General features: G+C 55.4%; 1 protein-coding gene across 7 annotated transcripts in view; it reads right to left on the bottom strand.

The window, feature by feature from the left end:
* Positions 1–958: 958 nt before the first annotated feature.
* Positions 959–26,249, bottom strand: part of VIPR2 (vasoactive intestinal peptide receptor 2) — an 85,120-nt gene continuing 59,829 nt past the window's right edge. For 2 of the 7 annotated variants that reach the window (XM_074315022.2, XM_019742520.3), the window contains 11 exons: positions 19,502–19,609; positions 19,103–19,200; positions 11,579–11,676; positions 8,827–8,968; positions 5,602–5,752; positions 4,955–5,015; positions 4,294–4,363; positions 3,683–3,774; positions 3,380–3,509; positions 3,261–3,302; positions 959–2,112 (listed from right to left, as the gene is read on the bottom strand). In XM_074315022.2, coding sequence (XP_074171123.1) covers positions 1,954–2,112; positions 3,261–3,302; positions 3,380–3,509; positions 3,683–3,774; positions 4,294–4,363; positions 4,955–5,015; positions 5,602–5,752; positions 8,827–8,968; positions 11,579–11,676; positions 19,103–19,200; positions 19,502–19,609 — 1,151 coding nt within the window. In that variant the 3' untranslated portion in view covers positions 959–1,953. The other 5 variants (XM_088799754.1, XM_088799755.1, XM_088799756.1 and 2 more) reach the window with 4 other exon arrangements.

Here is a 26,249-nt window from a genome sequence, read left to right as displayed (position 1 = left end):
TTAGCTGCAAGACACGCACACACAACCACACAGAATGCACACACATGCACACATGCACACACACAGGTGCACAGAGTGCTCAGCCGGCCCCCTTAGCAGGTTCTCAGGTTCTGTGGAGCTGGGGTGGCCGTGTGCAGGGCCCCCACCACAGAGCTGCGGGGAGATCCCCCGGCCACCACTGACCTGCTGCCCCAATAAAGATGTCCTGTGGGGGCCTAAGTGACTTGGGGGAGGGGTGGCTGTATCACACAGTCAAGGAGATGCTGTGTGTCCACCCTCCCCTCTTCTGCCTCCATGCTGCAGCTGTGGGGAGATTCCCCTGGATGTGGTGGCGCTCGCTGCAATGCGTGCATCCATCCTCAGTTTGAGGGACTAGGGCCTCAGGACTGGCTAGTCAGAGTGACTTCTTGTGCAGCTTGCAGGTGTGAAATCAGACTTTATTGGTATTTACACATGTATGTCTTAAAGCAACATGAGGACTCTGGTCATGTGCTCGTGCTCACTGTCCAAATACCGACTTCCCTGCACCTGCTTCCCTTCATGGGCAATGTGGCCCGTTCCTGGTGCTTTGGGCCTCTGTGAATGCCAGCTGAGGGAAGGCTCAGTGACCCCACTCGCGTCCCGTGCACGTCCAGCACCCAAGCACAGCCTATCGCTCCAAACAGACTCGGTCTGGCTGTCCAGTTGGCCGTGTGGATCTGGTTACAGCAGGACATCTGAGTGGGAGGCCCGTGGCTCCAGGTGATCAGGACACAGCCCCTGTGCCATCCCACAGCTCCGTGTCCCCTGTCCCAGTCACATCACGGTGTCCGAGGGGACCAGCACCGTGACCAGGTGTGGGCAGAGCACCTGTCAGTGCTGCGGGGCCCTGGACACAGAGGGGGCTCACTGTCCTCGCCCCTGGCATCCCAGACCCACCTCCCAAGTCTGCAAACATCAAGGGACCTGAAGCCAGGGCTGCAGTTTGCCAAGACTGGACAGACGCACTCAATACATTTTTATCCTTTGTTAAAATAATTATCCATGTAAACAGAAATGATGTTAAATTATTTTCTTTAAAAAGAGACTAGGTTTCTGTTTCCACCAGATAAAATGCCGTGTCATGTCTCCCTGATGACCAGGTGCCTGCAAACCTCCTTCACAGAACAGGCCTGCTGGGTCCCTTCTAGCCACCTACTGATGGGCCCTGACGTGACCCATGGCCCCGTGGGGCATCTGTTCGGTGGTTGAGGCGCCGGTTGTGAGGGAGGACACACTGCTCCCTGCTGTTGTCACCTGATGCTTTTCTGGGCACTTTTTCTTGGGCCAGGCCAGCTATTGTGGTGGAGAAGCAGGGACAGGGAGCCCAGAGCAGGGAGTTCAGAGAGGGGAGCCCGGAGAGGGGAGCCCAGGAGCAGAGGTGGAGCAGCAGGGGGTGGGGGGTGGCCGGGAGGGGTGGGTCTGCTGGGCTTGCAGGAGCCATTTCAGGTTAGTCTTAAGTGGGCTTCTAGGCACAAGACCTTCAGACCAGAGGGCTGCGTCGGGCGGAGTCATGTGGGGCCAGTGATGTGGGTCATGCAGAGGACAGGCACCTTCTCCTATCATGAGGGGCCCAGCTCCACCCTCCCCCAACACAGGCATCAAACTTGTAAATCCCCTTGTTTCCCACCCCAGAGGCTGGACCCACATCTGGGCCAACCAGTGTCCCCTATTCTCCTTGAAAACGGGTATGTCTACACAGCCAAACGTTATGAACAAAACCACCTAAATGCCGGAGTGTAACAATGATTACATTGAAGTCCCGGTCAGTTACGAGGTAACCCCGGTTCCACAGATGGGAGAAGCAAAGACCAGCTGTCCTGAGTTGCCCAGATTTACCCCGGGACATGCCAGAGGGGTGCGCCTCCATTGGCTCCCCACGCCCCGTGGGTTCCGGGGTTCTGGACATGGCAGGGGTGAGGGGTGGGGGCCACTCTAGATGACAGAGGTTTCCGTCTGCAGGAAGGACGGCGTGTGGGAGCCGCGGTGGGAGTGCAGGGCGCTCTCCGAGCCATTCCTGGAGATGGACAGGCTGTGGCTGGAGGGCTGGCTTGGGCACCGGCTTTGCCACTTCCTTCTGAGTTCAGTCTGCACCTGGGGGCGAGGGCAGTGGGGTCAGGGCCTGGAGAAGACCCCCGAGTGAGCTGCTTCCTCCTGCTGCCCTTTGTGGGTGTCAGGGTGGGGACATCTCTCCATGTCTCATCGGATGGACAGGAGTGGGCCTGGGAAGGGGAAGAAGAAAGGGACTGGGGGCTCAGACAAGGGACCAAGGACAGTGTTCCGATTGCGTGGACCTAAGGCCATGAGCTGCTGGCTTCGAGAGCTTCGGTCCAGCGACAGTGGCTGACAAGTCCCAAGCCCGAGACAGGTTAGGTTTTCAGAGGTCTCCTTGGACTCGGGGGAGTCCGAGTCTGGCAGGGACAGTCTCTGCTCAGGTCCCCTCCCCTCCATCAGTCCACAGCAGGGTACTGGGTCCCCACCTAACATCAGCAATAAGTGACGTGGTCTCACCCAGGAACGTCACCATCCAGTCTCCTGCTCTCTAACCTGTGCTGGGGCACCTGGTGGCTGTAGGTGGGCACTGGGTGTATGTCGCCCTCAGCCACCACCCACCACCCTCTGCTCTGGTAGCTGAGGGACATGTGAGTACAGAGAGGCCACAGCAGCAGCAAGCTGGGGGCGGATGGGCTACAGAGCAGGCGCCTGTGAGTTCTGATGACCTCCTGGGCGAGTCCCTGTCACTCCTGCTGATGTTGGGAGGGAGGGAAGCTGAGCAGCGCACGTGACAGGAAGGGCAGCCAGGCGTGGGCTGTGCACACGCGGAAAGGCCACCACAGCTCTGAGGGGGAGATGAGTGACATTCAGAGGGCAGGCCCACAGAGGGACACAATCAGGGCTCCTGACCCACCACTGGCAGGAGCTCAGTTCCGTTGGCCTGCCTCCCCCCCCCCCACCCCCCCCCGCCGCTCAGGGAGTGAGAGCGTGAGGGTGCCCAGAGGCGGGGTCCCTCCCGACCACCCTGGGGAGCCCCCCTGAGTCAGACAAAACTGGGAGGGTGGCGGGGGGGGGCCCAGATGGTGCTGGAAGACTGAGCGTGGCCTTGGCTGTTGGGTGAACACCTGCTGGGGGTGGGACTGACCCAACAGAAGACAGGGCCCTCGGTCCCCACTGAGAGGCATTCCAGGGAACCCCTCACAAACCACACATCTGTACTTAGTTCCCAAGGCGTGACAGGGACTTACTTCACTGTTCAGAAAGCAGTAGAGAACTGCCACCACCAAGCCCTGCAGGTGACAAAGGGTGGTCAGAGGCTGTCAGGGGACTCACCCCGTGGGGGACAGCCAGCCCCTCCCACGCGTACCTGGAAGGATCCGACACACAGCTCAAACAGGATCTGGTATTTGGAGGAGACGCCGATGGGAAACACAGCAAACACCATGTAGTGGACGCCGAACAGCGGGATAAGCAGCAGGGTGGACTTGGTCAGCCTCCTGGCCCGGGGAGGACACTGAGTGACCGCAGTGTCACGCACGAGCAACCGGCCACAGCAGTCCTGCTCGCTCTTCCCCAGCCCTTGCTTTGTCCTCCCTGCTCTTGGTTTCCAGGCCATGTGAGGACAGTGAGGACAGCTCAGGGCCCAATCGAAACACACACTCATACTCACTTATACTGTGACTGGTCATTGCCTCTGACTTCTGGGGACGTCAACTTCTGCAGTAAAATCCGTATAATACTAACGAAAAGAACAAAATTGACCTGCGCAAAGAGAAACAAAACGTTTGTTCCTGACCCCAGCAAGGGAGAGGTGTGTGGCAGCTGGGCCTGCTCCCCATCGCAGGGACAGGCTCTGGCACCTCACTTACAGGCCCCAGGCCCCACCCAGCCTAGCTCTGCCCAGGTCGGAGCTGGACACTGTGTGTCAGCTGCACCACATAGCTTAGGGCCCCGGGTTGCGGCAGTGAGAACGTTTACTTTGAGACATGAAAAGGACAAACAAATCTGGCTCAGCTCTAACATGGCCGACTTGGTCAGTCCGACTGTGACCCCCAGGTCCTCTCCCCCACGGGGACCACATACATGCTCCCCGTCGCCGTCCCCAGACTTCATCCTGAGGGTACACAGTGCACTACGGAAGGAGCTGGTGGCTCCTATGACGGGCTTCTCTCCAAAGACTGGGTACAATGGGGCCATTCCTGTTCAACACGGGACCGCCGGCTCGCTCTCTGCGTGTCCAGCCCCACACACACCCCGTGTTTCAGTACAGACATTACTTACTACGATAGAAATTAAAATTGGCGTTCGTATAACCCACCAGGGACCGCTGTGCTCGTTGGTATCCCAGCAGCTGTTGGAAAGAGAAGACGAAAGTCACTACCACCAATTCCATGAACCCAGCTACAGGATAGGGTGCTGCCTGTGGACCCACCCGACCGCTGGCGCCTGCAGGACGAAGCTGGCCCTCCCATTGCAGGCGCGGTCTCCTGGTTTGCTGTTCTGCGGCCCTCCTGACGGCCACGCCCCCTCCTGACGGCCACGCCCCCTCCTGACGGCCACGCCCCCTCCTGACGGCCACGCCCCCTCCTGACGGCCACGCCCCCTCCTGACGGCCACGCCCCCTCCTGACCGCCCACTCTAAGGCACAATTACTGTGCATTTGGAAATCTTGACGCAATCTGTCCCTATCGCGTGGTTTAGTTTTGTTTTATTCTTCTCAGCACGATAGTCTGCTGCTGGGGAGGTGAAACCAAAGTGTAACCCCAGAAGCCAGGAGAGGGGGCAGGTCAGGTCCCTCCTAAATCCGTAACTTCTGGGTCTAACTTGGGAGTTGGTGCAGCTCATGCTTCTTCCAGCACACATGAAAACGACCTAACGATACCAGAACTGACAGTGTTGCTCCGTCTCACTCTAAAGGCTGCGGTCTGGGCACAACACTCACCCCGTGTCTTCTAAAGAGAGTCTGGCTGCTGTCCACGCCGCTGTGCACACGGTGGGGATGCCTGTGGACAGACACCTGGTCACACATGGCCCTAGGCAGTGAGCTCGCAGCAGACTGCAGCGCCAAGTGTGGCCTTGGTCAGCCAGGACCAGCCAGGATGAGGGCTTTCTGATGAAAGGAGTGAGCGGAAATTCTTCATAAACATACACAAGCTTGTGCTCGTGCCTCATTAAGCAGTGCAGACAATTCAATTCGTGTCTGAAAGTTGACACTTCAGAGGTCCGACACGCTTGAGTGTTGTTACTGAAGTTTTGGAGCAGATACGTGCACTGACAATTGGACGGGTATCCCTCGCTGTGAATGTGGGGTCCCACGGCTTCACCCCCTTCCTGGCAGGACCTCCTGCTCCTTCTCCTCCCACGCCTGCTTCCTGACTGCCACCGCGGGCACGCTCCAGCAGTAGGAGTTTGGAGCAACTTCCGACCAGGTCCCTGGTTCCCAGCGTTATCAAAGTGTTGGCTGTAGGAACCAGCTGTCATCCTAGAAAAGCACTTTCTGATTTTACTGGAAGTGCACCCTACAAAGAACAGGCATCAGGAACCTGGAGGGTTTGTGGGCACACGCGGACTGGTGAGGGGAGTCCTTACCCCATCCAATCAGGAGGTAGGCCAGGAAGCGACGGCCTGGCGAGAACATGGCCACCAGCAAGGTGTGCAGGTACAGCCCCTCTACCAGCAGCCAGTAGAAGTTGGCCATAGTGCAGTATTGGAAGAACACCAGGCTCAGCTTGCAGCCGACCTGGAGCAAGAGAACGTGGCCACACTTGGGGAACAGCTCATGGAAGGCAGAGCTGCCCCAGGACAGCACGTGCACCCCGACTTGTGTAAGAGTCAGAGACACCCCAACAGAGCTGTGGACTGCAGATGTGCACGTGTCAGAGGCCCTGGGCGTGCAGGACGCCGTGGCTCAGGACTTGCTGGAAGCAAACGCAGGTCATGGCAGCTGCACACCACTGTCCAGAGAGCCCCGGACTCCTGAGTGGGTGCAGGGGCGTGGGCCCACTGGCCTGACCGCCCCTCCGGGGCACCTGGACCCACTGTCCCACGTCCTCACCCACCAGGCTGTCCCTGATCCTTCTGTCTGCTCTTCCTCACTACCCTCTCTTAACAGCAGATGAAGAAAAAGGGAAAAACAAAAGAAACTGGCAAACAGATGACCTCCCCCAGAGTTGGGAAGGAGCTCCTACCAGGAAAAGGTCATGTAGCATATAAAATAAACATACTTTATTCCCTCAGACCTTCATGCAACTAAACGTACCAGGTATTTCAAGCTCATGAACAAACAGCAAGTCAAGGCTTTCAGTCACTAAGTCCACAGTGACGTTCACTTCTGTCCCTGTCTATCTTTGCAGCCTCCCCACCCCAGTACACGCACAATGGCCGTACTTACACAGCAGGCTGATGGCCACACACGCAGATAGGCTTCAGTACGTGTGTGGACATCCATGTGGGGGCAGGTGGGCCTACAGCCGTTTCAGGCTGGCCGGCCCTGCAGGGCACTAACTGGACCACCTGGGACCCCACCCCCACTCCCGGCCCCCACCTCGCTCTAAGCAGGGGGACAGGGCACCGTCATCCTCAGGGGCAGCACAGATAGCCGAGCACCACCCACTGAATATTAGGACCAGGGTCATCGTACGTGGACAGACGCCATATTAACAAACCATGAAAACAGAAAACCGAACTTCACTAAACTCGTGATTTGTCACCACTCCTGGGAGTAGTCCCAGAAATTGTGTCGGGCATGCAGGAGGCAGAGCTGTGGAGCCCCTGTAGGTGCTGCCAGGCAGTACGGATGGCCAGCTGACACACTGAGGGCACAGCTGGCCACTGTTCCAGACTTTTGGAGCCAAGCAACACTGGTCCAGTCAGAAACACACACAGTCGTGAGCTCCGTCAGAAGGACCAGGAGCCCCAGGGTACAGGTTTTGCACTCCAAATTCTCTTTTGCAAATCAAATTCACCCTTTTGCAAATCTAATTCACTCTTTTGCAAACCAAATTCACTCTTTTGCACTCCAAATTCTCCCTTTTGCAAATCAAATTCATCCTTTTGCAGATCAAAGTTTTCCACAAAAATGTTTTTTTAATCTTTGTAATAAAAATAAATCCAATGTTAGTATGAAGATGCGTGACTAATGAATGCAGTCTAAGTGTGCCTGTTACTGCTGGGACAGTTAAAGAAATTGTGTCACACCCACATAGTAGACCACTGCGCCAGTGGGTTTGGAGGGTTCCCATGGTGTCCTGTTGAATAAGGAAAAAAGATGCAGAAACGTGTATTTAAGATGATTCTACTTTCTTGGTAAAATCTGACAATGCCACGCCTGCATTTCTTTCCCTTTGCTCATCCACCATCCACACACTCTGCGGATGAGAGGTTTCATGAGTAAGAAGCTCTCTGCTGATGTCGTCATCTTTAGCGGTGATTTCAAACACGTCCCTCGGGATGGAAGGGCCTGTGGGCCACGCAGGGCCTCCGGGATCTGCTGCCACCCAGACACGGGGTAGAGACAGGCCCAGGCCAGTGGGCCCTTAGCAGCAGGTCCCCAACCAGACCTGTCCCCTGGCCTGAAGCACACGGCGGGGCCCGGGGGCCTGCACCTCGTCTTCACCTGGCAGCTCCTGCTGAAAGCCAACGACCAGGTTGTCATCCTGGGCGTCTGGTTGTTCATTTTCTCTACAGTATGGTTTGCGCAGGAGTTAAATGAAAACCTCACAAACCAGCGCAGAGGACGGCATCTTGGTGTGCTCGTCTGGGGCAGGGCCCACCTGTTGGCTTCACGTGTGTCCTGTGTCCACAGCTGCTCTGCCCTTGACACGGGGTCCCAAACCAGCGGTCCTTCCAGGGGTGGATGCAAACAGCCTGAAGGGGGCGTGTGTCTGTGTGTGCTGGCAGCTCTCACTCATTCCATTCCACTCACCTGCCTTTGTCCTGACACATGGCCATTCTGACCTGGGCTGCGGGCTGATGGCAGCTCGAAGGCCCAGCACCTCCAGCCCAGCCTCTCCCCTGGGGCAGCAGTGGCAGGTGGGTTTGGCCTGGGCTGGGTGCCTCGCTGCAGAGCCCAGGGCCACCCTGTCCACCCCCAGGCCAAAGGACTCAGGCTTTGGGGGGGGGGGGGTGCAAAGCCCGCAGGCCTCACGTGCCATGTGTTCTGGTCTTGGTGAGAATAAACTGCCCAGGTGGCCCATGTCACTAAGGAGCTGAGACCAGGGGCTCCGCCCTGCACAGACCAGAGGTGGCTACAGGTCAGAAACCTTCTCTTGACAGGGAACAGACCCATCACCTTCTGAGGACTCTGCCCCTCTTTGGGGGCGGCCTCAGGTGTCCCCCTCAGCCACCGATGGAGGCGTTTGGTGCTCAGAATCGGTGAGATTCTGGGATAAAGCAGCAGCACTGCACGTGTCACCTGTCATGACCGGCAGCCCCGGGCTGCCACTGACCAGTCCTGGCAGGGCCTACATGGTGTCTGGCTCTGCTGGGCTCAGCACTCACTCTGCCTGTGACCTCCCGGCCCTGGCGGCGTCTGGGACTTGCTGCCCACCTGCCTGTGTCACCTGTCCGCTACCAGCCTGGACCTGGCCTGCTCTGAGTCCCGGCCTCTGGGCCAGGTCCCTCTGCTTCTCAGGCCTGAGCCCTCATCCTCGTCCAACCAGGACATGCAGGACGTGTGCAGGGGCGGCTCTGGGACTTCATCCCCATGAGGGTGGGGCTGGAGATAAGGGGCAGGGGGGTGACGAGGGGGAGGGTGGGGCTGGAGTTCCTGACGCCACCCTCCCCTTGGTGACAGGCCGTCAGCAACAGCCTTACCCAGGAGGACGGCTGGTCCGGGCAGTGCAGGGTGCCCGAGCTGGAGTACAGGACGTCATCCTTGACCAGCACCGAGATGGCTCGCAGGATGAAGGAGAGGAACAGGTTCAGGTGGATGTAGTTCCGGGTGCAATGCAGCTTCCTGTGTGGGGGAGGGAAGGGGAGGGGGGAATCATCAAACTGAACTCACAGAATAATTGTAGAATTCCTGAATAAATTTAGCAAGTTGCTGAAGCCAGATTAATATACAGAAATCAACTCCCTCCTAGAAATAGTTAGAAATGGAATTTAACAAAACCTGCAACAGCACAAATACGTAGGGATGACAATAAAAGATGTGCATGGCTTTCCTTAGAAAAGCACAAAACACTGAAAGGAATGAAGGAAGCCTAAAGAAATGGAAGGGTCTATTACTGTCCCAGGATGAACGGTTCGTCACCCCTTCTTCCTTCTCTTCTCATCTCTCTGCCCCTTCCCGCTCTCTCACCTGCGTCTTCCCACTGAATGGGGTTTGGGGTTTCTCGCCTTCACAGATGAGTGCAAGCTGTCCAAAATGTCACCTCCACATATGGACCTACTGACGGATGATGGGAGCCCTGCAGGTGTGGCTTCCAGAGAAGCCAGATGGGAACCTGCTCTCGGTAGTGGCTGGGACATAGGCTGGGTCAGACTTTGGAGAACCCGCCCACTCCCCAAGGCAGATGGACGCAGTGCAGGCCCTGCGACTGGCCACCAGGAACAAGGGCACCTCTTCTCTCTAACAGATAAAACCTGGGGGTGGGGGGGTGGGGGCGAAATTACAAGCTCCTATAAACTGCATCACAGCCACTGTGTTGGCAATCTGGGCTGCTGTCCCCGGGGCAGGAGGCCCTTGGATGGGCTCTGTCCAGTACCCGGATACCGGAGTGCTCCAGGATGGTGGCCGTGGTGACCGCCCGCGGCTCCCACACAAAACCCGGAGTGTGTTTGCTACCTGCGCCCTCAGCACACTTCAGGACTTGGTCTATCAGATAAATCGCTTACTTTCTCTGTGTACAGAGTAAGGACACAGTTACTTAATGCTAAGCTCTCTTAGCTTCTGGAGAATAAATGTTCCATGACTGCGAAGAATTCCTTTCCTGGGTCTATTTACCAGGACAATGGTGCTTGTCACTTTTATAATTAATACATTTTAGAATCCATGCACCCTTACAGTTGTCCAGCTACCTGAACACATGGGACAGGTGGGGGAGCAGAGGGGATGGCATGTGAGTGGCCCAAGATGGCAGCATTACAGGCAGAACCAGCATGATGACGGCCACGTATAGAGGACTCGCTTACTGCTCCTAAACCCACGCGGTTCTCTTAAAGGATCGCATCTGTGTTTTTGACAATTTCCACATGCTCTCGGGTGACTCAGTAGGAATCTGAGGGAAACTGCTGATGTCAACAATATGGGTAGTTCAGCTCTTTAAAAATAAGCTGAAAATGTTCTAGCTCGTTACCCTGTGCCCCCTAACCTCCCCGAATTTTTCCTTTCTTTTTTATCTTTAACAACTTAAAGATTTAAAGGTGTATAGTAAAATATAGAAGATAGTACAACAGATATTAATATTGTACCAGTGGTTTTTTTTTTAAAGAACTAGAATATAATAGATGTTCCCCACATTTTTCTAAGTAGGGTTCTGGGCTAAAGATACTGACTTATTCTCTCTGAGAATAACCAGCCACCTGATATAGGTGCGTTGCCTGAAAAATAAAAAGTGTAGTTTAATTACGTTTGCTGGATTTCTCAGTTCTTTTCTCCATTTATTCATTTATTTTACTTTCCAGTATGGCTCTCCTAATGAGTGACTTGTGAGGTTCTAAAGATTCTATTTGTTATACCACTGATTCTATCTGAATATTGATCAGTATTTGAACTATATTTTAGCAAAGAGAAATAAGACACATGGTGATCAAAACCCTGTTAAAATAAGCCAAATATCATCCATTTTGTTTAGCGCTAATGATGCTTAAGACATAGATTTAATCCTAGGTATGCCTACTAGCTTTTCCCAGACAGAAACATCTGTTCTGGGAGCAAAATCTCTACCCTGGGACCCTGAGGAACCAGCTGCTACAATGTATTTCATTAGTTACCCAAGGGAGTTGCTACAATGTATGTCATTAGTTACCAAAGGGAGCTGCTAACATTCAGGTGGGGGTGGGACCCTACCTTCACTTCCAGGGGGAAAAACAGGCAAAAGTTAGAGTGCTTGCCACATGCTGTGTGGACTCCACTAGCATCCACACTTTACAGGTGCACCAACAGGTTAAGTAATTTGCGCAAGGTCAAACAGCCACCAAGAGATATACCCAGGACTGAACCAAGGCAGGCTGACTCCTGCGTCTGTCTGTCCGTGTCTTGAACACATTGTATTGTCTCATGAGAGCCTGGGTGGCCCACATGTGGGTGCTTCTCAAAGGGGGTGCTGTTGCTTCTGTATGTTCAAAGCATTTGCATAATGGCTGTATTTAGTAAATAACAGTCGGACTGAATTTTCATCCAAGACCAGCATTACTTCTTTATACAAGGAATGCAGAGTATTTAAATAAAAATGTAAGTGTTGGCATCCCATTTCACACTGGCATCTCCCAGGGAGCTGGGTTGGCTTAGCACTCAGAGAGAGCTCAGGTAGTAGTCTCCTCTGCACCTCTGATGGATTAGCTGGCTAAATGGTAATTTCCCCATCTTGTGTTCTTTGCAGAATTGCTCATTTCTGCTGCTTACCTGAAGAGGCAAAGAATGACGCTTCCTGTTGTAAGGGAGATCAGCGAGACACTGTAGCCCAGGGTGTAAACAGCCTTTACCAGAATATAAAACATGATCTACAAAGAAAGGAAAACACGTCTGTGAGCCAGCATGAGACAAAGGGACAGGTCCCAGATGCAAGGATGCCGCTGTTCCCTTCACAAAGGGCTCCTGGCTGCTGATGGCCTAGAAACCATGGGACGGCATAGTTTCAGAGTTCCACCTCCATCCTGAACCAAAAAATTACTCTCCTCTTTAAACACCCAGGCTTTTCCTTACAGTTCATTGGGAATGACTTTGGATGGTGGCCGTAAAGCAAGTCCCCGCTGGAGAGACGTGACCTGCCACCCTTTGGGACAGCAAAGTGGGGAGGATGTGCTGGGCTACATTCCAGGAGAGCTGGAGTCGGGGTCCCAAAGCCACGTGGCAGGATGTGCACACCACACACCCAGGTCAAGGGGACTTCCTAACCCAGACCAGTGGCTGAGTGGCAGTTGAACCCTTGTCCAACAGGGCCTGGGACCCTGGAGCAGCACCTGCCATGCTTCCAACGCTTCTTTCAACATGAAAATGCTCAGCCAACATGGATATTTTAAATCTCAAGGAAGTACAAGAGCTCTGATCACTCCAGGAATCTGAAAATGCCCTGATTCACACCAGAGAAAGAGAGAAAAATGCAGCAGAAGAGAGAAAAAAAGCACACACTTGGGCAGAAAGGCTGAGCAACCCGGCTGGACCCAACCCCTCTGTTTTTCCCTGAGGCCACGCAGCCAACAGGAACAAGCAGATTCCAATTAGGACCAAAGGATGTTTTGTACAGGAAAACAGTGCTCCCGAACAAGAAGTGTGTGTGTGTCAGTCAGTGAGTATATGTGTGTGTCAGCGAGTGTGTGTATGAGTGTGTGTGTGTGCCATTGAGTGTATGTGTGTGTGTGTGTGTGTGAGTGTGTGTTTTTGCCTCCTTTCCATCAGCTCTGGGAGTGACTGGGTCTCAGCCCAGTGAAGACGGCCAAGGGCTATGGGAGACCAAAGTGGGAAGGAAGGGAAAACTGGCACTGGAGGTGATTTGCCTCCAGGTGGCACAGGTCAGGTGTGTGGGAAGTTCATCAGGCTTTTTTGCTTCAGGATGGTAGTGCTCTGTGGCTTTGTGTCAAGAAAAAGGTAGACGACACCTTAGGGTTCTGAAAATGTCCTCAGAAACTCTAATTTTAGGTTTCTGTCATTTTCTGTTTTCTTCTCTGATTAAGGAATCATAAATAGCAGCAGCTTTGCATCGTTTTATCTTGTGATAAAAGTTCAGGTTGAACAGTTGGAAAATGAAGTATTTGAAACCTATCAAAAGCCTAGAAAATAACATACGGACAATACACACCTGTAAACAGACGCCAGTGGGCAGTAGCCCCACCTGCCTGTGGGGGAAGAGTGTCTGGGCGCTGTGGGGTCCCAGAAAGAGGCCATCCCTTCCCTGCTTTGCACCTTGGGCTGCTGCTGACCCCCACGCCAGCATGGAGCAGGCTTCCACCTGCAGTGCTTTCCAAGCAGTGTCCCGAGGGTGACCCCGTGCTCGGATGTGCGCAGCTGAGGGATTCCGAACAGCCCAGCCCCCTCTCCCCGTGAGTCCAGGTCTGCCTGCCGTCCGTCCGGTCCCCACCTGCAGGCTCCAACTGCAGCCCAGAGTCCTGCCCGAAGCGCCAGAGGCACGCCTTGTCCCAGCCTCGTCTCACAGGAAATGGAGGCCTTGCTGTCACCCAGGCAGGCCCTGGGCCACCCTCCTTCCCAAGCATTCCGGGACCCTTCCTTGATGACAGTTTCTCTTCGTATTTCCTTTCATCCAGCGGCACTGTCCCTTGTGTCACCCACATGTGTGCTCCTGCGCCCCTTCTTCCCGACCGTGCTGACCTCTAATTCTTGTGCTTTTGTCATGGGAACAGCTGTCTGGGCCTCGGCCATCCTGGGTGGGATTTTCTAACACCCCCTCCTCCCCCACCCGCCACTGGCTTCTCCTGGGCAGGTGCCGTGTGTCTTTGTTACAGTTTCAGGTAAGATCTGATGAACCTTCTGGTCCTGGTGGGCAGGTCTCTGGTCACACGGCCAGCCGACACTGCTGCGTCCTAGTCACTGCACTGGTCTTACCCTGCAGGCCCACTGTCCCTGCTCCCAGTGTCACCTCGTTGTCCCATGACCCTAGAGAACAGCACTTACAGCCCTGGAAGCCATGACAGGCATTTCCTCTGGCCACCCGCCGCTGCCCAAGGAGCTTGCTCCAAAGCTGAGTCAGACCAGCAGCCACGACAGAACGGGGTGGGTACCCAGCCACGCTGGGTCTGCTGGGCACACATGTCTGCTCCCAGGAGTCACCCTTTGCTATCCCCCTACTCAGCAGCAGCGTGTCCCGCCCTACTGGGCCTGTGGGGACCCAGAGAGGCCAGAGCGTGCCCGACACAGAAGCACCATGAGGACCATGGGCAGTACGATGGGGTGACGTGAGTGCTCAGTGGGCAAGAGTCCCGCAGTAGTCTGAGGCTGAGAGGAGAGAGCACACGTATTTTAGGAACATGGCATAACGTGGAAGAAATGTGTCCACTTGATGCATGGGAAGTCTGGAATGCCAAACAGCCCTCGGGGCTAAATTTAGCTGAAGTGTCCTGCATGTGAGAACTGTGTGAGCTCGCACACGACCCAGGCAACGCGGCATACTTCCCGCCGTCCACCCTGCACAGGTGCCCGCATGTGGCTGGGGCTGCTGTCTTCGGCGAGGCGGGTGGCAACTGTGAGGGCACTCGCTGTGGTGAAGCCCGGGCACCGGTGCAGCCCTGGTCAGCAGACTCACCCGGAGGCTCCTGACACTCAGCATGGGGTACACCCTGGGGCCCACAGAGATTCATTCTGGTTGCTGAACGTCTAGTGGTTTCTATGTTGCCAGCTCGCAGCATCCCCAGGAGACCAGACAGGGAACCACGGCAGGGAGTCTGGCGTGAGGACACAGCTGACCTGGAGCCTCGAGACAGCCTTTGATGCAGGAAATCAGGGACCCGGGGTCCACTGACACCCTATGGCCGAGCTGCCCACTCCAGATGCCCCAGGGCTCGGGCAGGGTGGGTGGGGGAGGCTGGGGGCAATGACAACACCAGGCGGGAGGACCAGGACCGGCGCAGGCTGAGAGCGCAATGCCAGGACAACCTCCTCAGTGCAGGACGCCCTCAGCTCCCATGACAAGGGAGGGTCTCGCGGTCAGCGAGTGACCTGCTTTTCCCTGTGGCATTCAGCAGGCTGGGCTGTAGAACAGAGGAGACAGGAGCTGGGGGTGGGGGTGGGGGGTCTTAAATCTTCTTAATGGGATTAAACCCTTTCTCCAATGGCTATAAAATAGAAGACCTATGAAAATGCACCTTGCACAAGGCACAATGGCACATGCCTAGGGGGTGGCTGTGGTGACACGTACAAGGTGGGGACATGCTGGCTTAGGCTTTCTGTGCACACAAGACAGGCCCGACCACCTGACAGGGCCTCAGGCCCCCTCATCCCAAACGAGGGGCACCCACAGGGCCAATGCCTGCCTCGTCCTCTGGGACGTCAAACCCCTTCCCCTGCAGACGCCCCTTCCTGACTTTTTTATCTTATGATGCCCTCACCATGTGTAGCCAACTCTGTGGCTTTTGTGGAGGCTATTTTGTTTTTCCTTGAATTTAATTAATTTTGAAATCAAAGATTGCACACACAGCACCCAGGGCAGAACCTGGCTGTGTGGGAGCAGAAATCCAATGCAAGTCATGACCCTGGGAAGAAAGGGGCAGCTGATGAGACAAGGAGGCCATGAGAAGCGTGAGCTCACTAAGGGGCAGGACATTGCTGCCGCCCCCCAGGCCACCGCTGCAGGAGACCCTGGTCCTCGGGCACAGCCATGCCTGGCAGCTTTCATCCTCAAAGTGAGCCCCTAAACAACCAAATATTCAAAGTATTCGAGCATGGAAACTGCAATCAGGAAGAAATATTATTCATTTTGGTTTTATGCCATCATTCTCTTCGCTCGCAAACATTAAAATATTTTGACTTTCTAATCCGTTAGCAGGGACGATGCATTCATGACATCTGCAGAATCTCTGAAATGTTTAATTAAGAAGAAAAATAGCTCTTCAAACTGGATGGAAAAGGATCAGAATTTAGACACTCTGTGTTTCACACAGACAGGATTTAGTTACAGGCCTTTCCACGTCCCAAGTGAACACAGAAGTTTTCCCAACAGCTTTCCTGGGCGTGCCTCCCACACTGTGAGCCAGGAGACCGAGGAGACAGGACGGTGGGCTCACTTCTGAAGGTGCCCATGGCACTGCCAACAGCAGTCAGCTCTTGGCCGCCACGTGAGACATCCTGTGCAGCCACAAAGGGTTCTCAGTACCCCAAGGACAGAGTCAGAACTCTGTGGAGTGCACAAATGAGGACCAGGTTCCGAATAGAGGCTGGTGGTGAGCTCTTGGGACATTGCTTTACACCCCACACATCTGTCCTGAAGCCTCAGAGGTGCCAGACAGTAGAACACAGACGTGGGGATAGGATGGAGCCCCACCCCACACACAGGGCCACCTGCAGGCTGGTGAGATATGACAGGGTCAGCCACAGCCACTGCTGGAGCCCTGGTCACCGAAGGGGTCTGTGGGAGGAGGGGGCAGTCCCTGCCCCCAGTCAGAATTCAGGGTCCTCAGAGCAGGGTCTGGGAACTCTTCTTTCTAAAGAAATAGTCCTGAAACTGGGCTACATTCTATATAATTTGTAGTCTTATTCTCAGATAGTCAACAGGACGGTCTCCTGGTTTGGGCACACGGAGCAGCTCAAGAGCAGTGTGGGAGGAGCCCCCATCTGGAATCGCTCATGTCTCCCCACGAAATGCGCTCTCAGTTTGTGTTTGATGCCATAGGCCACTGACTGGGATCTGTACTGGGTCATCAGCCACCACGTGCAGCATTGTCATTTGTCCCAACTTTCCAGGTGGGGTCACGGGAGCTGAGGAAAGCAAATGGGCTGCAGAGCCACAGCGCTCCTTTCTGTCATGTTTCCTGCTTGCAGCAGACTCACATGGGACTCACATTGTGCTGTGGGGTCAGCTGGGCTGACAAGGCCCCGGCGGCACTGTGACAACGGACATCTGAGTCGTGTGCAAACCACGGGGGATCGCACCCCAAAACCAACCACGGGGGATCACACCCCAGAACAAACCACAGGGGATCACACCCCAGAACCAACCACGGGGGATCGCACTCCAGAACCAACCACGGGGGATCACACCCCAGAACAAACCACAGGGGATCATACCCCAGAACCAACCATGGGTGATCACACCCCAGAACAAACCATGAGGGATCGCACCCCAGAACAAACCATGGGTGATCACACCCAGAACAAACCATGGGGGATCGCACCCCAGAACCAACCACGGGGGATCACACCCCAGAACAAACCACAGGGGATCATACCCCAGAACCAACCATGGGTGATCACACCCCAGAACAAACCATGGGTGATCACACCCAGAACAAACCATGGGTGATCGCACCCCAGAACAAACCATGGGTGATCACACCCAGAACAAACCATGGGTGATCACACCCCAGAACAAACCATGGGTGATCACACCCAGAACAAACCATGGGTGATCGCACCCCAGAACAAACCATGGGTGATCACTCCCAGAACAAACCATGGGTGATCGCACCCCAGAACAAACCATGGGTGATCACACCCCAGAACAAACCATGGGTGATCACACCCAGAACAAACCATGGGTGATCGCACCCCAGAACAAACCATGGGTGATCACACCCAGAACAAACCATGGGTGATCGCACCCCAGAACAAACCATGGGTGATCACACCCAGAACAAACCATGGGTGATCGCACCCCAGAACAAACCATGGGTGATCACACCCCAGAACAAACCATGGGTGATCACACCCAGAACAAACCATGGGTGATCACACCCCAGAACAAACCATGGGTGATCACACCCCAAAACCACGGGGGATTGCACCCCAGAACAAACCACGGGGGGTCGCACCCCAGAACAAACCATGGGGATTGCACCCCAAAATGAGTGGGATCAAAGGCTATGATGACAGAAGGACCACAGAGTAGGAAGTGGGGTCTGGGAGGGAGGACCAGCAGCAGCGAGGTCGGGCGTTTCTGGGCATTGGGTCCTAGACACGGGTCCATTGTAGTGAAGTCCTGAGTTGGGTAGCTCTTGTTCTTATGCCTGGCCAGGTGGTGGCCACTCCCTGTGTCTTTGGGACAAGCGGGGTGGCGTGCAGCAGCACGAATCCATATAGGCTCCAAAGTGGCCCTTCCACTGGTCGAAGAGAATGCAGGAGCCACCGACGTCTTCACTTGTAACAAGTGGCTGAACACACAGGGGAATGTGAGATACGCTTGACACAGAAAAGCTGCCTTTTGCAATCATGACCCCAGAGGGAGAGCAGAGTTCCCTCACTTTCATCACCAAGGCTCAGAAAGAAACTCCCTTTCGTAGGAGTCTAGCCTGGAGCCATTGTCATGGTGTGACGTCACACAGCAGGTTGTGGGGTAAATGAACGGGGCCCAATGGGAAGACAGGTATCAGGTTTGCTGCTCATGAAGCAGAATGAGCCACAACGTACGACGGTGCAGAGACTGGGGAGGTATGCAGACAGGCCCTAGCAGAGTGCCGCTGAGCTGGACCGATGTGTTACGTTAACCTTCCTGGGGGAGGGGGCTCACTGAGCTCACAGCTCATGGCCCTTAAACTACCCACTTGAGGGGACGCCGGCCATGGGGAGCCCCAGCACCACCTGAGGGGATGCCGGCCATGGGGAGCCCCAGCACCACCAGAGGGGACGCCGGCCATGGGGAGCCCCAGCACCGCCTGAGGGGACGCCGGCCATAGGGAGCCCCAGCACCGCCTGAGACAAATCACCAGCTGCCAGCCTGCACCCCTCATCACCAGCGGGACACGCTCATCCTCTAAGTTTGCAAAGATGCTTTAGTGTCGGCTCAATTTGCTGCTACTGGCTCAGGGCGAAGACGACAGCTGCTCGCTTCTCGAAAGCCCACATCGCAGCAATGTGTTAAACGGGAGGGAGAAGCCCCCATGGCTGAAAGGACGCTCAGAAAGGCTCATTTCAGGCAGGCACAGCCTTCCTGATACTGACTGCAGGTGGAGAGAAGCAGCCTTTCCAAATCACAGACCATCAGAGAATCCCAAATGCCACCAGCTGGAGTGACATAGGGAATTTCTTTGATTTGGCCAATAAGCAGCGTGGCCACCGAGGTGTAATCCCTGTGGGGCCGTGTGGGGCCGTGTGGGTAACGGGAAAATGGACCAGGAGCGCCTGCCCCCACCAGCCCCCGCCTGCCCCCACCAGCCCCCGCCTGTCCCCGCCAGCTCCCCCCCCACCAGCCTCTGCCTGCCCCCCCCCCCGCCCCCCCCCCCCGCCCCCCGCCGCCACCAGCCCCCGCCTGCCCCGGCCAGGCCTCACCTTGCCCTCATCCTCAGGGTCATCGTAGCTGCATGCATCTATGAAATCTGGAAACATCTCCGACCACCCATCACTTGTGCAGTTTTTGCTTATGTTTCCTGGAAGGTAAGGTTCAGATGTGAGGGCACTGCCTGCCCCTCTCTGGGGTGGTGGGGAGCCCCAGTCTGGGCCACGACACTCTACTCGAAGTCCCTCCGCATTTCTGGTCTCACATCATTACCCCTAACACCTGCCCAAGACGAAACGAAGTCTCTGTGGCCGAGCGATGCCATCCAGGTCCCCAGCGGGGCCTTCTCTCCTCGTCCTCCTGCTCTCTAAGCCACTCAGCCCAGGAGGCCCCGCTTCGTGCGGCCCCGCGGCGGCCGAGCCCTCCATGTGTGAACCCACGGAGGACAGTACCTGGTTTGCTGTGAAGGTTGCCGAACACCGTTGGGCAGGGTACTGTGACGGTCTCCCCCACGTCCGCGGGACGCCAGCACGTGATGTTGTCCCAGACACCCCTGCAGGCTGGGAGACAGAACGAAGGCGGGAAGGACGGCCAGTCCACGGCAGGCACAGCAGTGTCACCGCGGGGGGACCCCGCTGGCATGACCGGACCTGTCTACAAGCTTTGCACATAGAAAGCCCATTCCTTAGATAATTATCTCACAGATTATTTTTCTGTTCATAAACTTGCACCGACAATATTATTGGGAATACACTTAGCTATGTGTCCATTTAACCAGCTTTGAGAAATAACCAGATCCGTGGCAGAAGGTATTTGAGTAATGCAACATGCCCTGTAATCGAATCGCCACCTTTGTCCTGCTGACGTGACAGAAGGGGCCCCTTTGGGTATCTGTCTATGTTTTGGGGCTCAGGGTCCCATGCATGAACCTTTCTGGCATGAAGGTGTCAGGCCAGGTAACAGCTGGCAGTGTCCCTCCCTCCACTTTCAGAGCAAATATCACCCTAACTTCCTTCACCCAGAAGCTTCATTTTAAAGCCACAAGCAGGAATGCTTCTTCCCGGGGAGGCAAGCTCTGTGGCCACCGCGGCCATCACCGAGTCCCTAGCATGCAAACTGCAGTGCCGACAGGGACCTCTCTGCCTCTGAACTGCACGTGGTGACTGCTGTTTCACCTCTGCCCAGGTGACCAAAGCCAGAATCCTGAAGACAGCCAGGAGGAACGTCCCCACAAGAGGACTTCCATTGCTTGGCTGTTATAATAACATGCAGCATTGCAAGGAATCTCACCAAACAACCTTCCTGTGCAGAGGCTGTTGGAGGAACAATCACACCCCCAGGCCAAGCCTGGGGCGGGGGGACCTGCCTTTTGGGCCTCAATGGCATCCTATGCACAAGCTTATATGCTACATACACAGAAGTCCTGTGATTTCTTTTTTATAAACTTTTATTTATTTTTGTTTTTCCAGGACCCATCAGCTCTAAGTCAAGTAGGTGTTTCAATCTAGCTGTGGAGGGCGCGGCTCACAGTGGCCCATGTGGGGATCGAACCGGCAACCCTGGTGTTAAGAGCACCGCGCTCTAACCAACTGAGCTAACCGGCTACCCCTCCACGATTTCTCCATACAAAAACAGGAAGTTGTCTGTCTTGACGTCTCCCTTGCCTTCCCACTTAGCAACGTCACCCATGTTTTCTCATGCAGCACGCCATCACTTTTAAGGGCTACCTAACATCCCACAGTATGGATATAACACCTTTAAATCCCCTACTTGTAGACCCCACAGTGTATCTGTGACACAAACGAACAGTGATGAAATCATCGTTTGATTGGAAATCTACTCATTAAGTATCTAACCGTGCCCCCTAAATGGCATGACATTTTTCCTGTCCTTTTGCAAGGAACTATAGTTTTTGTGCAGACGATGAGGGAAGGCTAATGCTCAGCAGAGTCAAGGTCAGGCCAGGTCATTGCAGACACCCCAGCAAGGGGCAGGGCCCACGGGTGCCACCAGCCCGCAGGTTCCCTGATGACTGGAGAGAAGGGAGACTTCACCCTCCAGAGGGTGCAGGCCACTTTTTAACCCAGTGAGCAGACAGCACAATGGAACAGTAAGGGCCACAAGGAGCCAGCAGCACTGCGTGGGGTGGGGTGCGATAGCACGGATTGTTCCCAAGGGGTGACATCCAGGGGGAGGGGGGCACGCGGCCCTGAAAGGAAGCAGACCCATCCCGAGGGCGGGGCACGCGGCTACCTGCCTGCTGACAGCGTCCTGATTCTACACAGGGTCATGACGTGTGCGACTGCTGGAATGGTCCACGGAACGCATCCTGTACATACCGTAAATGCGCAGGCACGTCACACCTCCCTTCCAACATTGTGATTATATAAACGGTCAAGCACACAGAAAGAAAGCGTCTTTTCTGCTGGAAAACAGCTCCGGAAGATGAGTAACGGGAGCCACAGTGCTTGGCTGAAGCCCACGCGTGGCCCCAGGAGAGCAGAGTGCTGAGGAAGGAAGCCCACACCCTGAGCAGGAGCGGTGGCCCCAGGTCCCCCAGCTGGACACCTGCCTGGCCCAGGCCTGGGGAGCTGGCCACTGAGGTCCCAAGCAGAGGACACAGAAAACAGAGTCAGGCTGGTGGCAATCTCAGAGGCCCTGGAAACACCTCGTAAGTGGTAACTCTGCCCCGTGGAGATCACTCAGGTTTAGTCCTTGAGGACGAGGACTCTGCTTTTCGCTCTGCATTCTCGTAGGAAAGAGACCAGATAAAAACTGACACGGCAGCAAAGCAAAGCGGACGTTCTCGCCACACTTCCTGCCGGCACAGGCCTGCACGGTTCAGTGTATCCTGAGCGTCTCCTGCTCCAAGGAACCGGAGGCGCCCTGGGCGCAGGCCTGGCTTTGTGGCCGCCCATCACGGGGCCGTGCTGAGCAAGATTTCCACCAGTCCTCGGAGCTCGAAAATTCTCATTTAACAGTCTTTAAAAAAATGAATTCTCTTCATATCGGCCAGCAAAGCCATCAGCCCGTTTCCTGCTCCCGTCTACTTCTTGCCTATTATCAATTTAAAGGGCTAAGACCCCAGTGGGATGACTCACCAACTGAATTGGGAAATCCTTTTTTAAAGTTGCTTTCTCCTTCTCTGTGAACCTGGCCACTTGTTGAAACCTGAAGCCCAGCCACGCCGATCCCCGGCCACCGGCCGCAGAGCCGGTCTGGGGGACATGCTTCAGGCCGAATCACTGAGGAGGGTACCGTCTTTGCCACGTACAAGCCTGACTTCCAGGGCCCTGGCCAGGAAGCATCGGTGACCATGACCACTGGGCTTCCCTCACTTTAGATGCCCCAGGCTGGTGGCACCCAGGCTTCCACAGGCTGCAGACCTGGTCCAGGGCAGCCCCCAGCCTCTGAGCACCTGGTGTCCAGGAGGTCAGTATGTCCTGAGCAGCCATCCCACTGCGGGTCCCTGTAAAAGTCATCCTACATCCTATGGCCAAAGTCGGGCTGCTAGTGATCTCTGCCCTGGGAGCCCTCAGAGAGCAGCTGCAGTTATGCCTGGTGGCACCTTCCCCTCGGTGCCTTGCTTTGACTTCCTGCTCAGAGACCACCCCTCAAAGTACTGCGGTCCCTGGACACTTGGGCCATTGTTTCTCAGCGGCCAGAGCTGACCACACAGCACAGGAAGCACCCCAGGGTCTGCTTCCTGAGCTCAGGGTGCACAGGTGTGACATGTGAAGTCACTTGAGCAGCTGCCAGGAGGGTGGCACCCACGGAGAGCGAGAGCCCCGTTCCAGGAGCTGCGTGCCAGGACTCTCTGTGTCGGCCCAGATGGTAAACAGGCTTCACAGTTGATTGACAAAACCTCCCAGGAGCTGAGGTGACGAGAGCAGTCCGGGGCCCCATGCAGGGCAGACACCATCCCTGCCAACCCTGCACCCTCCACCCCTGCGCGTCCTCGGGGTCGTTTCCTCTCTAGACAGTTTTACTGTAAGGGCCACTCCAAGTCCCGTGGGGCCCCAGTCACTCTGACACTGGCAGTGATGGTCAAATTCCAGTCAATGATGGGTTCCTTTTTTCTGTTGTTCTAAGGATGCATTTTCATCTTTTGTCCTTAAAACATTTGCTAGTGAGACAAGGAAAGCAGTATGCGTGCATTCGCTCCGTCTGGCACTGCGAGATGCATTTTCAGCTGGACCGCCGTCAGGACTGGGGACGACAGTGGCTCCCGGCAGACGCAGGGTGGAGTGGAGCCCATGAGGGGAAAGACCAGGCCCCACAACCTGTCTAGAACTGCAGGAGGGCTCTGCTGGGTCTGCGCTGCCTGAGATAGCCCGGCCTGCCGTGGGCTGAAGGGACGGCGGGGATGGGTAACAGGACAGGCTCAGCCCTGGGGACAGGAAGGAGACAACACGTGGTCCGTCCAGCAAACTGCACTCTCTTCAGGATTTTATGTGGAGCCCGGGTCATTTTCCAGCAGCAAGTACTCACTGTGGCTGGGGCTCCCTGGCTGAGGGGGGCGGGGCAGAGGGCCTTGGCTGACACTCCTCCAGCAAGCACAGCAGGCTACCTGCAGCCACAAAGGCATAGCCTGGGGACTGCGTGTTGGCGTCTCACCCAACCAGCTGCACAGGCCTGGGCTGGGCCCAGGACACCGGGACAGGACGATGCCAGGCCCCACGGCACAGCTGGTGTTTCAGACAAGTCCAGGACACCCCAATACTCTTGTCTAATCAGGGTCTCTGCCAGCCTCACTCTCTTGGAGAGAGGGACAAGCTACAGCCAGGATACCATTTGCTGCAATGTTGCCACTGGATGGCGCTTTGAAATTGGGTCATTTCAGGATTTTGAATCCTGAGGTAGCAAGCTTTTATTGTGTGGGTGAAGGTCCAGGCAGATTCCATGAGTAGGGAACATATTCTGGGACTTGAACTAACATTAAACAGACTAAAAGCTCGGAACCAGCCAAAGCTGTTAACCAAACAAAAGCATTTTTCAAAGAAACACAGAGGTCCAGTTTGAACCTCTGTATTTGAAAAATATGCTGAGTGAACCCCAAATATCAAAACATCCCTCAAACTGAGCTGGATGAACCCAGTGCCCATGGGCTTCCAGCTGGCAGTGCTGCCCGGGATGGACGCAGACACAGCAAAAGTAGAAGCAGCGTTTTCGTGCCCGTCCGCCTCCCACAGCTGCAGGACAGGCGCTCCTGGGACCCAATAGACGCACCCGGGACCCGAGTGCGGCTCAGTTCAGGAGTGTGTTCATAAGTATGCAGAATCCTTATGCCTTTCTCCCACCAAGATGGTTGCTGCCCTTACCTTTTATAAACAGCCACTGTTTCCTAATAATCCTTTAAAAATTCTCAAAACCTTCCCTGCCATGTCTGTGACCAGTCGGGACACTGTTGGTGCCACAGGAAGCCCAGGCGGGCAGAGCTGAGCGTCAGGAGGCTGGACTGGGAGGCTGACAGGCTGGGCCTCAGCACAGAGTCCTGCCATGTTTTCCCAGGATAATCTTCCTCAGATTTATGGTCAGGACTTGGGTGGCTTCCCGGGATCGTCCCAGGGCATCTGTCTACCAGTGTTATGATGGAGTGACAGATCCTCTCACACAGCACAGCGGCCTGTGACCCTGTGTGAGAGCCCAGAGCAGCCACCCTCTTCAGGATGAGGGGGAGCTGTGACCAGTGCCCTGCACGTCCGTGTCCTAGGTCACAGCTCCAGTGTCCTCTCCAGCCCCAGCCCCTCCCTGGGAGCCTATACCCGCACCACCGGCAGTGCCCTGCCCTCACCCTGCCTCTCACGCATCCCTCCTCTCCCCTCCAGCGTCAAAGCTGCAGGTTTGCCCTTGGTCCCCCCTCCTCCTGCCTCCAGGACCACCTGCCCCAAATGCTCCCAGCCCCTGCAGGCTTTGTGACAGCCCTTTCCTGCCGCCTGTACAAACACAGCTGTCACCACCTCAGGCGCCTTTGGGAGAAAGAGGGTTCCCGTCTTCTTTCTCTATTTGGAAGAGCAGTGCCCTGCCCTGTCCACTGTCCTGGGGGGGAGGGGTGCTCTGTCGTCACCTCCCTGCAGTCTGGCTTCTGGCCCCACCCACCTGCTGAGGTGACTGTCAGGACACTCTGGGGACAGTGCTGCACTGCGGCTGTGGCCTCAGGCCTCACACACATATTGGCAGGAGTCAGTCAGTCTCAGCCACGATCAATAGCAGATCACAAAGCGCCTAACGCCTCCTGCGCTTTTCTTTCTTACAAAGTGAATCCTTTGAAGGATTTAGAATTGAAATAGTTTGCTTTTTTTTGGCCTAGATTTAAGTTAGTGTTTTGTTTGTTTTTTTGTTTTAGATGCAACACGTACTAAAAGAGTTCCTTGTCAGACGTACAAATTACCTTACTATAATGGAAAACTAGTCTTTTTTTGCATCTGGTGCTCTTACACCAATTTCCTAATCCTACACGATTTAAAAGTAGCTACAACAGACCCTCACTTCTAATATCATGAAGCGAGTGAACACGTGACATATGGAATCACTCGTCCTGTCCCTTGAGGGTGCTGCATGCTGCCCGCAGCGATGGCCTGACGGCGTGTAGTGTCTTCATTCTGGAAACTCGGTGCTATTTCTACCCCTGGCATCAGAGCCACACACATTGCAAAGAGTAAGAAGGAAAGATGGGTTCAGAGCACAAGTTCCTGCCACACGCCCCTGCTCCCTGAGGGCAGCTGGCCTGTCAGCTCGCTCTTCCTGCAAAAGGGGGAGTCAGCTGCCAGTGTGTTTGCTGCAGGGCAAGAGCAACTTAGATGGCGAGAGCCTTCAATGTAAGAACATGTGTGAGGACTGGTCCTGTCACTGGCAGGAAATGCAGTGACACCTTCCCCACCACTCTGAACAGGGCCGGTGTCTTAGGCCCTTTCTCTGGGCCCCTCATGTTCCTTCTGCTCAAGCGGATGAACGTGGTGACCAGCACGTGGCTGCCCTCGCTCACTGCCCTCGGGCTCGTCTGCTGTGGGTCACACACAGCTCACCTCTGAGGAACAACCGAGACAGGAGCGGCCTGCCAAGGAGCCCTCGGAGTGCCGAGGATGTGCTGTCCACCCATGTGCCTCAGGTGTCCACCAACAGCGGGGCCGGTGGGACGCACCACGCCAGGTCTGCTGAGTCGCACACAGCTTTTCACTTTAAGTACCAGTCGCAAACTTT

The sequence above is a fragment of the Rhinolophus sinicus genome, chromosome 8 (assembly GCF_057876585.1).
Source record: "Rhinolophus sinicus isolate RSI-liver-muscle chromosome 8, RSI-T2T, whole genome shotgun sequence".
Lineage (NCBI taxonomy): Eukaryota > Metazoa > Chordata > Mammalia > Chiroptera > Rhinolophidae > Rhinolophus > Rhinolophus sinicus.
Note: the sequence above shows the minus strand (reverse complement) of the source record. Positions and strands in the feature narration are given on the sequence as shown.